Source organism: Elephantulus edwardii, unplaced genomic scaffold (genome assembly GCF_000299155.1).
Source record: "Elephantulus edwardii isolate Elephantulus edwardi_28Jun2011 unplaced genomic scaffold, EleEdw1.0 scaffold00045, whole genome shotgun sequence".
NCBI classification, from domain to species: Eukaryota; Metazoa; Chordata; class Mammalia; order Macroscelidea; family Macroscelididae; genus Elephantulus; species Elephantulus edwardii.
The window spans coordinates 9,625,921-9,642,007 of NW_006399795.1; the positions used below are offsets into that span (position 1 = coordinate 9,625,921).

The 16,087-nt window shown below is 43.6% G+C and overlaps 1 protein-coding gene across 1 annotated transcript in view; it reads left to right on the forward strand.

The window, feature by feature from the left end:
• NPHP4 (nephronophthisis 4) overlaps window positions 1-16,087 on the forward strand; it is a 173,862-nt gene that overhangs the window by 130,088 nt on the left and 27,687 nt on the right. Inside the window, 1 exon segment of the mRNA XM_006885804.1 lies at window positions 5,057-5,217. Within this exon segment, the coding sequence (XP_006885866.1) occupies window positions 5,057-5,217 (161 nt within the window).

Consider the following 16,087-nt stretch of genomic DNA (forward strand, 5'->3'; position numbering starts at 1 on the left):
TCCCTCTCCAAAGACCTGTCTCTCCTTACAACATGTCCAAAGTATGTCAGGCGAAGCCCCAGAATCCTTGCCTCCAAGGAGCAGCCTGGTTTAACCCTCTCTACGATGAATCTATTTGTTTTTCTTGGCAGTCCATGGTACATTCAGTACTCTTCTCCAGCACCACAGCTCAAAGGCATCAATTCTCCTTCTATCCTCCCTAGTCATTGTCCAACTCTTCTCTCCCCAATAGACTTCAATGCAGTAAACACAATTCATCCAGTTTTTCTCAGTCTTACTCCCACCCCAATGTCAGCCTCATTCTACAACAGTGGCACTATATAGCATTTGTCCCTTTGTGACTGAGATACCTCACTCAGCATCATGTCCTCCAGGGTCACCCATTTTGAATAATATTGCATGAGTTCCTTGTTTTTCAATGCAGCATAGTATTCCATTGTGTGAATATACCACAGCTTCTCTACCCATTCGTTTATTGATGGGCACTTAGGTTGTTTCCAACTCCTTGCTATTGTAAACAAAGCTGCGATAAACATGGGTGTGCATTTATCTACTTGGATGTCCTTCATGGTCTCTTTAGGGTATATTCCCGGTAGTGGAATTGCTGGGTCAAATGGTATCTCTATTTGCAACTTTTTGAGAAAGCGCCACATCGCTTTCCACAGGGGTTGCACCATTTTACACTCCCACCAACAGTGAATAAGGGTTCCAGTCTCTCCACAACCTCACCAGCATTTGTTGCTTGCTGTTCTGTTAAATTTTGCTAGTCTTACTGGGGTGAGATGATATCTCATAGTTGTCTTGATTGACATCTCTCTCAGAGCTAGGGATTTAGAACATTTCTTCATGTGTTTGTTGGCCATCTGAATGTCTTCCTTGGTGAAGTGTCTGTTCATATCCTGTGCCCATTTTTCAACTGGATTATTTATCTTGTTGTGGTGCTCAAGTATTTTATAAATTCCAGATATAAGTCCCTTATCTGACATGTCATTACCAAACACTTTTTTCCAGTCTGTGGCTTCCCTTTTTACCCTGTTAGAGAAGTTTCTGGATGCGCACAGGGATTTGATTCTTAGAAGGTCCCATTCATCTATTTTATCTTCTCCTGGTTGTAAATTTTTCAGAATACTTGGAAGACTCTTTATGTTGTGGATTAGGACTACTAAAGTACTCCCAAGCTTTTCTTTAATGAAGTTTATAGTCCTTGGTTTTAGCCCTAGGTCCATGATCCACCTTGAGTTGGTTTTTGCATATGGAGTGAGGTGGGGATCGTGTTTAATTCTTCTGCAGATAGTTTTCCAATTTTGCCAGCACACCCCTGCATCTTTGACCCACGTCTGTCTTCAGGTATCACATTGGTTTCCCCGCCCTAGTCTGCATTTATTTTTGTCTTTAGGGTATCACTCTTCCTCTTGAAGATTTGTTTTCGTTGTGTCACACTCATGATTATTCCTTTATGATGATAGAGTCTTCCCATATTTGCCCAGGGAGAGCCCTTCAGCTTCACTGGTCATGCCCTTCAAGTCATGCCCTGTCACTGAGTTTTGCCCACTTCCTTGATTTCTGGAATAACACAGTGCCCCAGGTTTGTCTTACACTTGCTTTGCCTCAAAGCTAGAACCCACTGTTTCTCCTGGTAGCCTGGTCATCCTGGATGGAGACTGCTTTTTAGGAATGAGGACCTGAGGTGCTTGTTGGCTTTCCACTGGGCTGAGCTGGGGTGTGTATATTAACTCTGAATGCATAGTGATATAGCCAACTCAAAGGGTGTTTGCACTTTCCCCTTAAAGTTTGGTGGATTTCTTTCCTCCTACAGTGAAAAATTGGGTTCCTGCTAATGTGTTTACTTATTTTATATTTGTGGTCATTGATACTGGCTGGGTCCCATTGGGTTGATCCAACCCAGCGTGACAGCGTAAAGCTATGCTGTAGTTTCTGTGCTGTGACTCTTGGAAGCAGATGGCCAGATCTTGCAATGTTGGACACTATATGTTGGAGGTCACTTTGGTAGCCTAGTGGCAAGAAGCTGTGCCACAATCCTGAAGGCACAGGGTTCGAAGCCATCAGCTGCTCTGTGGGATGATGGGCAGTCTCCTCCCATGTGATTAACTGCCTCTGAAAACCCACTGGAGGAGGGTCAGCTATGGGTTGGTTCCAACTCTATAGTATATAACAACAACAGCAACAATACTAGGGTGCTCTGGTGGCCTAGTAGATAATGAGTAACACTGCCAACCTAAAGGCAAGCAGTTTGAATCCATCAGCTGCTCCCTGGAAGAAAGGTGGAAGTCTCCTCCCATGTGATTTACAGCCTTTGAAACCTTGAGGGAGGGTCAGCCATGAGTCAGTTCCTACACTGCAGCACATACCAGCTACGTGTTGATACTGAACTACTAAAGAAAGGTCGGGTTTCTTTGCAGGTCTTTCTGTCTCACGCTTTATCTGATTAAGATTAGAGGTGGAATGGCATGACCGAAATCTCCAGAGAAATCATTCCTTCCTCTGTGTAGTTTACTTCCAACTCAGTATTCAGCCACGTTCACTTGTTTTTCTTAGTGTCTAATTTTATGTTTGAGGCCTCTATTTTGACTTAACTTTTTGAATATGTAAAACATTTACATGGTTCCAAAGTCAAAACTTTAATGAAATGTCTACTCAAAGTTCCTTCTATCCTTATCCCTCTGGTTTGCTTCCCACCTGCTCAGCCTCTTACACACAACCCATTTTGAGATCCCATTTTAGCTGCTTGTGAGTTCTTCTTCTGTATTGTGTTGTTGTCTTTTCCCCTAATAAATATATGCTTATTTACATTTTGCTGCCTTTTTTTTTTAATACAAAAAAGGACATACCAAATGCACCTTCATGTCCTTTGCAGTCAGCATTGAATCCCGAAGTCTCTGTCAGTGTTGGAATCGCCTGCATTCAGCTGCCGTCTGCGCAGTGCCCCGCTGTGTGGGTGCTGGGCAGATTTTTAAGCCAATCACTGACTGGTGGACATTTGAGCTGAGTCCAAGACTTTGATATCACAGGAATGCAGTAATTAATGAGCACGTGTCTGCACAATTTTCTTCCCGAGGAGATGTAGATTTTGAGTGAATTTCTAGGAGTGAGATTATAGGATCAAAGAGTAGAGGTGTCAGCAGGTTAATAGACATTGCAGGCCTCCCTCTGTAGACACCGCCGCCTTTCTCTGCTCCCACTAGTGACGTACGGCCCGGCCCACTTCCCCACAGTCTGCCGCAGAATGATTTGAGCATGGGGGTTTCTACAGTCTGATGGGTGTGAAATGGGTCTCAGCACAGTGGTCATTTACATTTCTTATAATGAGTGAATTGGAGCATCTTTCATACTATTTAGAGCTGTTTATTTATTTTTTAAAATTTCTATTCATATCTTTTATTTTTCTCTCAGGTTTTTAGTCTGTTTTTGGGAGAAGGCCTAAGAAAAAAGGCACTTAAAAATGTCACTTGGCAAGCTGGCCTGAACAGCTCCTAGCTACCTGCCTCTTTGAGCTGGAGGCTGGAGCGATGGGGCTGGTGCCTTCTGCTCCTTTCTGTGATGGTGAGCCCCCCAGCACTGGGTTCGTAGGGCAGTGGGTGGCCTTGGTCTCTGAGCATGAGCTCAGTCCTGAGGTCTCTTGAGGTTTGACAGTGGTCAAGGCCTGGTGCTCTCAGAGCTAGTCCCTGTTTGTTGGGTAGACAAGGCCTCCTGGCTTCCTGGGGTCCTGCACACTGCTCTCCATCTTTGTACCCACTTTACTCATAGGCCCTGTGAGATGCCCTCTGATGCCACAGACCCAGAGCCAGGCCATACAGCTGATGTATACCACCATTCCCCTTGGGCTCACCTTGGGCCCTTTTCCCTATTCTCCCTAAGTTTCATCCTCCAGTTCTTGGATGCTCGTACTTAGACTGTTTTTTATTACAACCCTCCCCCACCCTCAGTGGAATATACTTTTGTGGGTCTTGGGGGAAAGCAGTGGGACCTGCCTTATCATCTCCACTGGGGACAGGGTAGTGGACCTGATGAGAATGGCAGGGACTCGAGGGTCTGGGGGTCCTAACACACAGGGGTACTGTGTAGATGTGAGCCCCAGCCCCTCAGAGCCCAGTGCTGCGCACAGGGGGGCCTCCCAACCATTGAGTATAGCATTGATAAAAAAGGGAAAAATGTTCTTTTGAATGTGTTTCGTAGCTTTGCTGCTCCCTGTACTTTAACTGATGGTGATTTCAGTGACATTTTTATCAATTTAGGATTAATGACGATGCTACCTCAAGAGGATGGAGGCAGGGGTGCATTGTTTGCATCCATTAGTGCCCAAGCCTGTTAAAGCCTTCCCTGCAGGGAAGGGGGGAGGTGTCCAGGCATAGTCCAGGGCTGGTGGGAATGCAGGGAGGGATGTGCTCGCTCCTACACAGGGCAGCAGTGGAAAGAGGAGAACGTTTGATGAGGGGGGTTGGCACAGTGGCTCCAACAGTGGGCTCAAAGAGAACACTGACTGTGAGGATAGTGCAAGACCGGGCCGGTTTGATTCTTTTGTGAAGAGAGTAATTTTGAGTCGGAACCCACTCAGCGGCTCCTAGCAATAACAGTTGGGATGTTTAAGCCGTCCTCTCTCTTTCTCTCTTCCTCTGCACCCCACTTCTGTGTGTGTGTGTGTGTGTGCGTGCGCGTGCGCATGTGCTCTCGTTCCAGTTTGGGTGACATGTGTACGATGCACTTTCCCTTAATCCTGTGTGCCCAGAGTAATAAATCCTCAGCAGTCTCCACGGGTCCTGCAGCAGGAGGTTTTACAAGGACGTACGTGGTAAAAACCATAAATCTTTTTTTTTTTACAATTTGATTGTACACATTGGAAAGAAACCTATTCTCCTGAACATGACTCCTCATTCTGTTAATTTGGATAGTTTATGATATTTTTGATTAATGTGTTTATTGGCTCGTAGCTGTGATGGAAGCAGAATTAGTAATCATGACCCGTGCAGAAATCTCTTCAGAGTGAACATGATGAATGAATCCAGTTCCTCTTACACGCGCATGGGCCTCTTTTGGACAGGGTCTCCTGGCTTCCAGCTCAAGTACACGGTGGACTCTGGGTTCCTGAAGCCCGGAGAGCAGCGCTGGTTCCTCCAGTACCTGGCTCTTCAGACGCTGCAGATCGACATCTGGGATGGGGACGCCCTGCTCCTTGTTGGCTCCACCGCCGTCCAGATGAAGGTAGCATGTCCCTGTGCAGGGTGGCCTGGTCTGGGTGGTGTGGCCCTCTAGACAGCTGTGTCTATCCACACTCAGCATGAGACTGTGACTCAGCAACTCGGTTCTACAAACTAAAATCTGCCACATTCTCTCTCCTTTCACAATGAAAGAGATTATTCTCAGAGTCAGAATTCTAGAAACCTAGGTGTTTGCCGAATGAACTTTTGGGATCAAAATCAGTTTGTCAATTTCTTCGACACACTGCCAGTGTCATTGTTCACTCCTTGGTATGTGATGGTGTAAACTCCCTGAAGAGTCCCGAGTAGTTTAATTATGTTACGTTATGATCAGCTACTACCCTTGGAGGTCAAGTCCACCTGAAGGCATTTTGGAAGAAAGGTCTGATGGTCTGCTACTGAGACATCCGTTACTGAAAACCTAATTTAGGAGTACAGTTCTTCCCTGACACATTGTGTTGCCAGGAGTTGGAGGTGACTCAATTGTTGTTATGTGCCATCGACTTCCTTGTTGACTCATAGCAACCCTATGTACATTAGCTCTGAACTCTGCCCTATCCTGAGCCAATCTCATCATCTCTGACAGACCTAATCCTTTTTCTCCAGTCACTGAGTCAGTCCATCTCATTGAGAGTCCTCTTCTCCTGTGCTGTCTGTCCCTCCACCCTTCTAAGCATGATATCCCTCTCCAGAGACTGGTTCCTCCTGGCCACGTGCCCAAAGTATGTGAGACAGAGCCTCAAAATTCTTTCCTCCAGGGAGTAGGCTGGTTTTACCCTGTCCAGAACAGACCTATTTGTTCTCCTGCAGTCCATGGTGTATTCAACACTCTTTTCCAGCAACACAACTCAAAGACAGCGATCATTCTTCTATCATACTTAGTTACTGTCCAGCTCCCAGATACATAGCAAGTAATTGAGAAGACCATGGCCCAAGTCAGGCACACCTTAGTGTCTAGACTGAGAGCTTTGCTCTTTAGTACTCTAGAGAGATCCCTGACAGCAGACTTTCCCAATGCAGTTCATCTTTTTATTTTCTGACTGCTGATGCCATTGGTTTTTCAATTTCCTGGAGCAGAAGCCAGGGTAGCCTTAATTTCTACTGTTCAAGGCTCTGGTCCACCCAGGGCTTAGCTTGAATACTGAGTGAATGATGGAATGAATGAGTGGGTAAATAAACAAAAGGACATTGGAGTCTAACATCTTAATATTTCATCTATTTATGCTATTAGTTATATGCATGGTGTAACTTTTATATACAAAGCCTACAGAGTTTGGAAAAAACAACAACAACCACAAATGCAGCACAACTTTATTACAATAAAAGTCATATAACTATAAAATTTATGGAGAAAAGGTGGAACATTCAGATGAAAGGAAATTACCTATTGTGCTAAACCTTTAAAAGCAGTGAAATTGCTGTTTATCCTTTGATAAACTAATTTGTGGCAGAGCAAGGATGCACTGCAATTCGTTCCCCTTAGTCCCTGCCATCGGGCTTTTCCGTAACTTTTCCCTGCAGTGGACATGTTGAAGCTGAATCACTTCACATGCCTTTTAGCTTCTTCCTATAGATAATGTTGGTGCTGTTATTATTACTGAACAGTAGTTAATACTGTAATGAAACATTGTTCTTATGTATCCGCTTGTGCTATCCTCACCCAAGGCCTGTGAGGTCGTTTTAATGACCTTTTGCTTTTCTCATGTATGATGTCCTTGAAGTCATGCCACATCCCTTCTTGTCCTCAGTCATTACTTTTCAATGTGTCAAATCTACCCTTGAGACAGTATCTGAATTAAGGTGAGGAATGCCAAGTGTTCTGATTTTCTTCAGCTCCATTTGTCTAGTACTACTTGCTTGTCGTGCTGTGGTGCTTTATGTGTTATTAGAAGCTGTGCTGCTGGGATTTTAAATGCTAGCAGGGTCACCCCTGGTGGACACGCTCCAGTCAGAACTTCTAGAAGAAGAGACTTGGGGTGGAGGACCTGGGGAGATGATCTAGTCCTGAAAGAGAAATTGACCAGTGAAAACCCTTGTACAGCAGCGGAACACTGCCAGATATAGTCCAGGGAGATAAGTACACAGGATTGGAACGCACTCAAAATATGGTGAGGGAAGAGTTGCCTCCTCAGAGTAGACTTGACCTTGATGCCATGGACGGAGTAAAGCTGTCAAGACCTTCATTGCTGATGCGACACACAGAAAAAGAGGAGACTTGTGTTGTCTTTGTTATGTTATCAGTGAGTCAGAACCAACCCAGAGCTGACCCGCCAGGGTTTTTTCAGAGACAGTAAATCACACAAGAGGAGATTGTCCATCCTTCTCCCAGTGAGCAGCTGGTGAGTTCCAACCTCAAGTCTTTGGGAATGCAGCCCAGCTCCTTACCACGAGGCCCTCAGAGCTAGAAGCAGCAGGTGCAAATATCCACTGATAGCTGCAAAATGGAATGTACTAAGTATGAATCTCGAAAAACTGGAAGTTGGAAAAAAAAAAATGAAGTGGAATGTGTAAAGACCGACATCCTAGATGTTGTTGTTGTTCATTGCCACTGAGTCGAGTACCCGTCATCGCGACCCTATGAACAACAGATCTTCAGCAAATGGTGCTGACAAAACTGCACTGCCTCCTGCAGAAAGGTGAAACAGGATCCACATCTCACACCATACACAAAAATCAACTCAGGGTGGACCAGAGGCCTGGCAGTAAAGCCTAAAACCATGCTGGGATCAAGCTTAGAAAGCCTAGTCTATGTTATAAAAAGACTGCCAAATACAGCCAGAAATGCACTGTATGAAGAGGATAAAATTGATGAATGGGTCCTTCTAAAGATTAACTCCCTGTGCACATCAAAACCTTTTTCCAAAGGGTGAAAAGAAACCTACCAACTGGGAACAAACATTTGGTAATAACATTTCAGACAAGAGTCTCATAACGAAAATTTACAGAATACTCCGGGGCCTCCACAATAAAAAGACTGATTTACAAAATGAGCAATTACATGGAAAGAATTTTCACAGAGGAAGATATTTGAATGGCTAATAGACACATGAAGGAATGCTCCAAATCATTGGCAGTGAGAGATACAAATCAAAACCACGATGAGATACCATCTCACTCCAGTAACAGTGGCAAAGTTTAACCAGGACAGCAAGTAATAAATGTTGGAGAGGATGTGGCAAGATAGGAACTCTTATATATTGTTGGTGGGATTGTACAATGGTAAAGCCATTCCAGAAGGCAGTTTGATGCTTCCTCAAAAAGCTGAACATAGAAATTCCATATGAGCCAGCTATTCCATTGCTTGGAATATACTCTGAGAAAATGAGAACTGAGGCACAAATGGAGACTTGTACACCAGTGTTCATAGCAGCATTATTCACAATCTCAGGAACATGGAAAGAGCCCAGATGTCCAACCACAGTCAAATGGATTGAGAAACTTTGGTACATTCGTACAGTGGAATGTGGTGTGGCACATAGGAGTAATGATTTTCTAAATTATTACCTAGCTTGGAAGGACCTGGAGAGCATTATGCTGAGTGAACAGACTTAGTCCCAGAAGGATAAATATTGTATAAAACTATTATTGTAGAATGAGTATAAGGATCCAAGGGTGGGGGAGGGTACAAGCAGAGGGATGAGGATCCAAGCGGGGGATTAATTATGGGGTTGTACAATTTGATGGGGGTAGGGTGAGGGAAATTGAAAGAATCTGTTATGGGAAACAATTTATTCGAATTTTGTAAATAAACTATAATAATGATAATGATAATAAAAATTAAAAAAACAGCTAAAAAAATCCCCCAACCAAACACAGCAGACCTGAACCCTACTCTATCTTGTGCCATCCTCACAATCTCTGACACACTTGAGCCTATTACTGCAGTCACTGTGTCAGTCCACCTGATTGAGGAGCTTCCTCTCCCTCACTTCCCTCCACTCTCCCAAGCATGTTGTACCTCTCCAATGCATCGTTTCTCCTAACAATATGTCCAGAGTACGAAAGGTGAAGTTTTATCGTCTTTGCCTTCAAAGAGCACTTTGGTTGCACCTTCTCCAAGACCTATTTGTTCTTTTGGCAGTCCATGGGATATTCCTAGATATTGGTGACCTGAAATGGACTCGTTTGACTATTTTGAATTGGACAATAATATGATGTAATGTGCAGGAAACGACAAATAGAAGAAGAATGGTGTAGCATTGAACATCAAAAAGAACATTTCGAGATCTAAGCTGAAGTACAACACTTCACTGATAGTTTAATATCTATCTATAGGCCGATATTGGTAGTATCTCTAAGGCCTACAAGGAAAACCTGCTAATAAGATTCTTAAGATTTACGCAGCAACCACTAACACCAATAATGTAGAAATTGAAGATTTTTATTTACTTCTGCAGTCTGAAACATCATAAGTGTAATCAGAATATATTGACAATTGTTGATTAGCATTTGGAAGTTAGAAACAAAGAAGTACTGATAGTTGGAAATACTGCCTTGTGATAGAAGTGACATTAGAGCTCACATGATAAAATTTTTCAGGACTAATATAGGGAGCTCTGGTGGCCTGGTGGTAAGAAGAAGCTGCACTGCAATCCCAAAGGCGCATGTTCAAATCCAGCTGTATTGTGTGAGAAGAATGGGCAATCTTCTTTTGTGTGATTGACTGCTTCCGAAAATCCACTGGAGGGTCAGCTGTGGGTAGTTTCTGAGTCAATGGCATACAACAACAACAACAACATAATAGTCTTGCATTCCTATTTAATCGGTATATTGAAATTATTCAAGAAGCTGGACTTTGAAGAATGTGGCATCAGGATTGGAGGAAGACTCACTAGCTTTGTTATGCAGATGACACAACCTTGCTTGCTAAAACTGAATTGTAAATGACTCACAGTGACGACACTATTAACCAAAGGCCTCAACACTTGCATAGCTTTCTTTTTTTTTGCGTAACTTTGCATCATTTCTCCAAGTTCATAGAGTTTCCAGAGGCAAACTATTTTGGAAGTGAATGCTGCTCCTGCTTCCAAGCTTGTTTTAATCGGGGAGCTTCACCAAACACTGTCCACCATGGGTAACCATTATCACATCTGGCATATCAGTGTCACATCACAACTACGAGTTACCTCTGTACAGCAAATAGACCAGTGCTATATCACTTAGAAGAATGACCAAAAACAATTAAAACGAGGCCTGAGGGCCGCAGATTAAAGAGATGGAGAAAAGATTGAAACTGTCAATAGCTTCATCTTAACTTGGATCTGCAACCAGTACACTTGAAACTAGCATTCAAGAAATCTGGAGAATCTGTAGTCAAGGACTTCTCCAAATTATCGAGGAGCAGTGATGTCAGTTTGAGGACTAAGGTGGGCCTCCCTGCTTCAGGCCATGGTCTTTTCAGTCACTTGCTATACATATGAGACTTAGACAGTGAGTAAGGATGACAGAAGAAGAATTGATGTCTTTGATTTGTGGTATTGGATAAGAGTGCTGAATATCCTATGGACTTCCAAAAGAAGAAGGTTGGAGAAGGTGTAGTCAGAGTGCTACTTAGAGGCAAAGATGATGAAGTTTTATCTCACATACTTTGGGCATGTTGCTAGGAAAGGTAGGTTATTCCTTGGAGAGGGACATAAATCTTGGAAAGGTAGAGGGACAGTAAAGGAGAGGAAGAACATCAACCAGGTGGATTGACACAGTGACTGCAGCAGTGGCCTTGAAGGTGTCAGAAAGTGTGATGATGGCACAGGATAGGACAGGGTTCAGAGCTGTTCTTTTTAGGATCTAAATGAGTCATACTTGATGGTACCTAACAATAACAGCAGCAACAACAACAACAACAAGAACTTCATTACAAATACTTCCCTCCCCCATTTTTTCAAATGGCAATAGTACATGTGAATCTGACCATATTTAATACACAGGAATCAAATTGACTATGTGCATCTGTGGAAAGACAATGTAGAAGCTCAGTATCATTAGTCAGAACAAAGACGGGGTCTGGTGAAGGAATAGACCAGTTGTTCACATTGAAGCCCACAAAAGCTTACATACATTCTTAAAAAAAATTAAAAAATTATTGTGCTTTGAGTAAGAGTACATAGAGGAATTAATTTTCCATTCAGTCATTAATGCCACTTTTGTTTTATGACATTAATTACAGTCTCCTTGCTATAACAGTACTCTTCCCAGTTCTTCCTTATGATTCTCATTTCCATCCATCCTTCTAGCGTATCTGTGCCTGTTTTCTGAATGTTTCCCCTGGACAAATGCTCTTTTGATCTTGCATTAAGAATTGTTGCAAAGAGCTTATACCTCTGTGCTGTTGTTTAGCTGGAAGTTGAGCCACAGAAATGACATTTGTTTCAGGCTGATTACTATTACTAAGGTGATGGGTGCTTCTTAGAAGCAAGGATAGTGACACCTCATCTCACATACTTTGGGCATGTTGTTAGGAGAGGCTAGTCCTTGGAAAAGATCGTGCTTAGAATGGTGGAGGGTCAATTAAAGTGAGAAAGACCCTCAACAAGAGGGATTGACCCAGTGACTATAATCATTGTTCATACAGTTGCTCTGAGTTGTAATAGACTCAGTGGCACCTGCCTAGCAACAATAAGGGCATACATGGGTTTTATTAGACCAGCAAACCCTGTCCTTTTTGTGACTTTGAGTTTTGTTCCGTATTTTCTTCCTCTTCTGTCCAAGACCCTCCATTGTGATCCTTTTTTAGAGTAATGAGTGGAAATTGGGCATCGTTTAGTTCTTCTGGTCTCCGAGTAGTGGATTGAAGTTTATGTTGTTCATGAGTTGTTCTTTAGTGCTTTGGACTGTTCCTATGAATCTTTCTTCTAAGTATGATCTTATATAAATACCACTCCAAAACAGAGACATTTCAAGAGTAGATTTGATACTTAAAGGCTAAACAAGTTGTAGGATGACATCAAGGATGTCATGCATAAAGATAGGAAAAGGGCATGTTGGGGGAGACTGAAGATGAAATTAGAGCGGAACAAAAAATGTGAAAGGACAGTTCAACAAGACAGTGAAAAGTATTGTAATGAAAATTCCAAAGACACGGAGGGTTAGGAATTCAAGGTAGAAGACGCTCTCAGCTTTTCTCAAACTAGAATAACAAAGAAAAACGCAAGTCTCGAGTTGCGGCACTCTGAGTAACACACTGAATAATGCTAGGTCCACACAAGATAGAAGAAATGCAAAGAATCACTGCACCAGAAAAGAACTGGTCTCAATTTAGGCATTAAGAGATCCCATATGATCCAGAACTGGTGGGATTGAAGGAAGGAGGCCAAGCTGCATTGAAAGCATTAGGCAAAACCAAAACTTCAGGAACTGACGAAAAACTAATTGAGATGTTTTAACAAGTGGATGCATTGCTGGAAACACTTGTCTGTGGCGAGAAATACGGAAGACGGCTACTTGCCAACTGCCTGGAAGAGATCCATATTGTGTCCATTCAGAAAAAAGGTCATTCAACACAATGCAGAAATTACTGAAATTAATGCAGAATAATACCATTAACATCACATACAATTAAAGATTTTTGGAAGATACTTAAAATTAGATGATGTAGCACATTGAAAAGGAACTGCCAGGAATTCAAGCTGGAATCAGAAGAGGTCAAGAATGAAAGATAAGATTGCTGAGGTTTTATGGATCTTTGTTGAAAGCAAAAAATACTAGAAAGACATTTATCTCTGTTTCATTTGACAATACAAAGACATTCAACTGTGTGGCTCATCCAAATTATGGATAACATTGAAAGCAGGAATTCTAGAACACTTCATTGTTATCATGTGGAACTTGTACACAGACCAGGAGACAATAATTTGCATAGATCAATGGTTGAGAGGGTACTTACTGTTTAAAATCAGGAAAGATTTATTTCAGGGTTGTATCCATACTTATTCAATCTGAATGTTGAGAAAAAAAACATGAAAACCTGAATTATATGAGGAGGAATGCAGCATTAGGATTGGAGGAAGAACTCATTAACATCCTGTGATCTGGAAGTAACACAACTTTGCTTGCTGAAAGTGAAGATGACTTGAAACACTTACTGTTTAAAGATCAAAGACCATAGCCTGGTCTATATTTAAGTGTAACAAACAGAAAACCCCCAAATTCTCACAACTAGGCCAGTGAACAACTTAAAGATAAACAGAAGAAATTGACGTTGCCAATAATGCCATTTGACTTTGATCTGCTGTCAACACTAAGAAGCAGCAGTCAAGAAATCAAATGATGTGCTGGGCATACTTGCTGCAAAAGTATTACTTTATTAAAGAGAATGGATGTCACTTACATACATAAAGCATGGTATTAATCATTTCATATGCACATGAAAGCTGGACAATGAATAAGGAAAGCCAAAGGAAAATTGAGGTCTTTAAATTATGGTGTTGGCACAGATATTGAGTCTATACCATGTGTTACTAGAGAATGGTGGTGGTGCTGGAGAAGAATATTGGACAGAGCATGGACTGAACATGCTATGAGAACAAACAGGTTGGTCTTGGAGAGGGGGGATACCAAATTTCTCTGCGGAGGCCAAGATTTTGAAGCTCCATTACACACTTTGGGCACGTGGCCAGGAGGGACCATGTGTAGAGGACATCATGCTTAGAAGTGTGAAGGGACAGCACAGGAGAGGAAGAGTCTGGATGAGATGGATTGATACAGTAACTGAGACAATCCGGGTAGGTGTGTCGGAGCCAGTGAGACCAGCTCAGGACAAGATAGGCTACAGGTGACTCAATGGCACATAACAACAACAATCAGAGAATGAACAGATCTGACTTTGAAGAGTAACCAGAATGGTCTTTTAGAAGCAAGGATGGTAAGACTATGTCTCACATACTTTGGTCCTGACACGTCATGGTTGGTGAAAAGAGAAGGCTCCTCAATGCGGTGCATTACCCAGTGAGTGGCTGTAGCACAAAGCGCTGATGTTGGTGATAGGTACCACAGAGGATGCCAAAAGGATGGTGTGGGCATCCGTCAGTGGTGTTGGTCATTTAGAACTGACTCAGTGGTATATAACAACAACAGCATGAAGTAACACTGTTAGTAGCCTTCTTTTTGGCAGTGGTTGTGGTTAATTGTAGTAAGAACTGGATTTTTAACCCAGGCCTAACTCTAAAACTTGTACTTGTCACTGTATGCTCTCCCCTCCGTGAGAAGGGGCTTCTGACTTAGAGAATGTAGATGGGAAAGCTGCTGCTTTGCCAGTGGAAGTCCTTGGCAACTCCATAAGTGACTGGCAGGCTCGGCCATGCCTCTCCTCCCTGGACGAGGCAGAGGTGTCCACAGGTCCACTTTCTTGGGGTTTCTACTTTCTGTGGCCAGGTAGTAAAAGTTACGCTGCCAACTCTAAGGCATGCAGTGCAAGTCCAGCGGCAGCTCTACAGGAGAAAGATGGACCGTCTTCTCCTGTGTCATTTAAAGCCTCTGAAAACCAACTGGAGGGTCATCTATGAGTCAGTTCTGATTCAGTGGCTGTTCAACTCAGTCAGCATCTTTTAGGGGAGATGTGACAGCTGCTTTTCATTTGCATTTCTTTCCTTCTTGGTGAGGCTAATATTTAGGCTAATATTTCTTAGATGCACTGTTGACCTTTCTCCAAAAGTATCTTTCTACACAGGAATGACTTCATACGGATGTAAAGGGACAGGATGCCCACAGACCCATGAGAGAGAAGGCAGGTCTGGCCAAACCGCCTCAAATGGAAGCCAGCTCTCTGCAGCCTAAGTGCTCCATGGGCTACAGGCCAGGGCATTCCAGTACATCTCGTGAAGGAGGGTTTAAGATAGAAAATCTCACCCCTTCGTTGCTTTACTTGTGAGAAGGTTCTAGACCAGAGGTGGTGAGTGCTATAACCTACTTGTGGCTCCATGGCTGCCTGGGTGACACTCTTGTCCTCAGTCTTCTGAGCCTTACTACATATAATGAGTAGAAAAGCTGCCTGGCCAGAAAATCCTAGTCATGTCCTGACTCTGAACTTTTAATGCCTGTGCCTGCTGTGACCAGCCTGAGGCTGATTTGTCTCAAGGCACTGATGTGGCATTGAAGTGTTGCCCTGTTGCTTCCTGTCACTGGCAGACTTTTTCCTCTCTCTTCTAACGCTGACTCCCAAATGGCCATCTAGACCTTGGGGAGCCTTCCTGTGTGTCCACCCTTGCCAGGCCCTGGCCTGCAGAGCCGGGGTCACTTAGTCAAGCTCATTAGTCCTTAAGTAAAGGTTTGGCTGGGCCTGCTCCTGCACTGCCCCGTGGTACAAGCAGCGCCCGCTCAGTGGACTGTTGTGACGACTCACAGAGGGAAGGGCAGGTGGCCGCCTTAGCACCCCTGCCCGCACGCTCTGCACCCCTTGCCTGTGCTGCCCCCCAGCTGCTCTCCAGCTGCACCTGCATTGACCGAATGGTTTCTTCTGCTGAATGCCCTTCTCTCCTGCTGCTGGGCACTTCCTCACTAGCCACCGCGGTTGATCGACTGAGCCATTCATCCATTAGTAATAACATGCATGGAATTGAGACAGGCTGACCTGGGCCATAGTCATTGTATTGCAAGTTCATGGGGGGCGAGAAGTCCTCCCTGAGGAGATGGTAAGCCAGCGAGCCTCTCGTGATCTGAGAGACCCTCTACTCCAGGGAACCCTGAGGCCAGAAGGAACTTGACACATCTGGGACTGAGGTTAGGATAGAGTGTTCCCAGCACATCCTTTGTAGTCTCTGTGGAGGGTGCTTCATAATCCAACAACTGTCATAGGGTCATGTGAATTCTGAACCCTCAGCATTGACATGCTCACCACCTGCCGTCCATACCATCCCCGCCCTCCACACCCCTCACCTCCACAC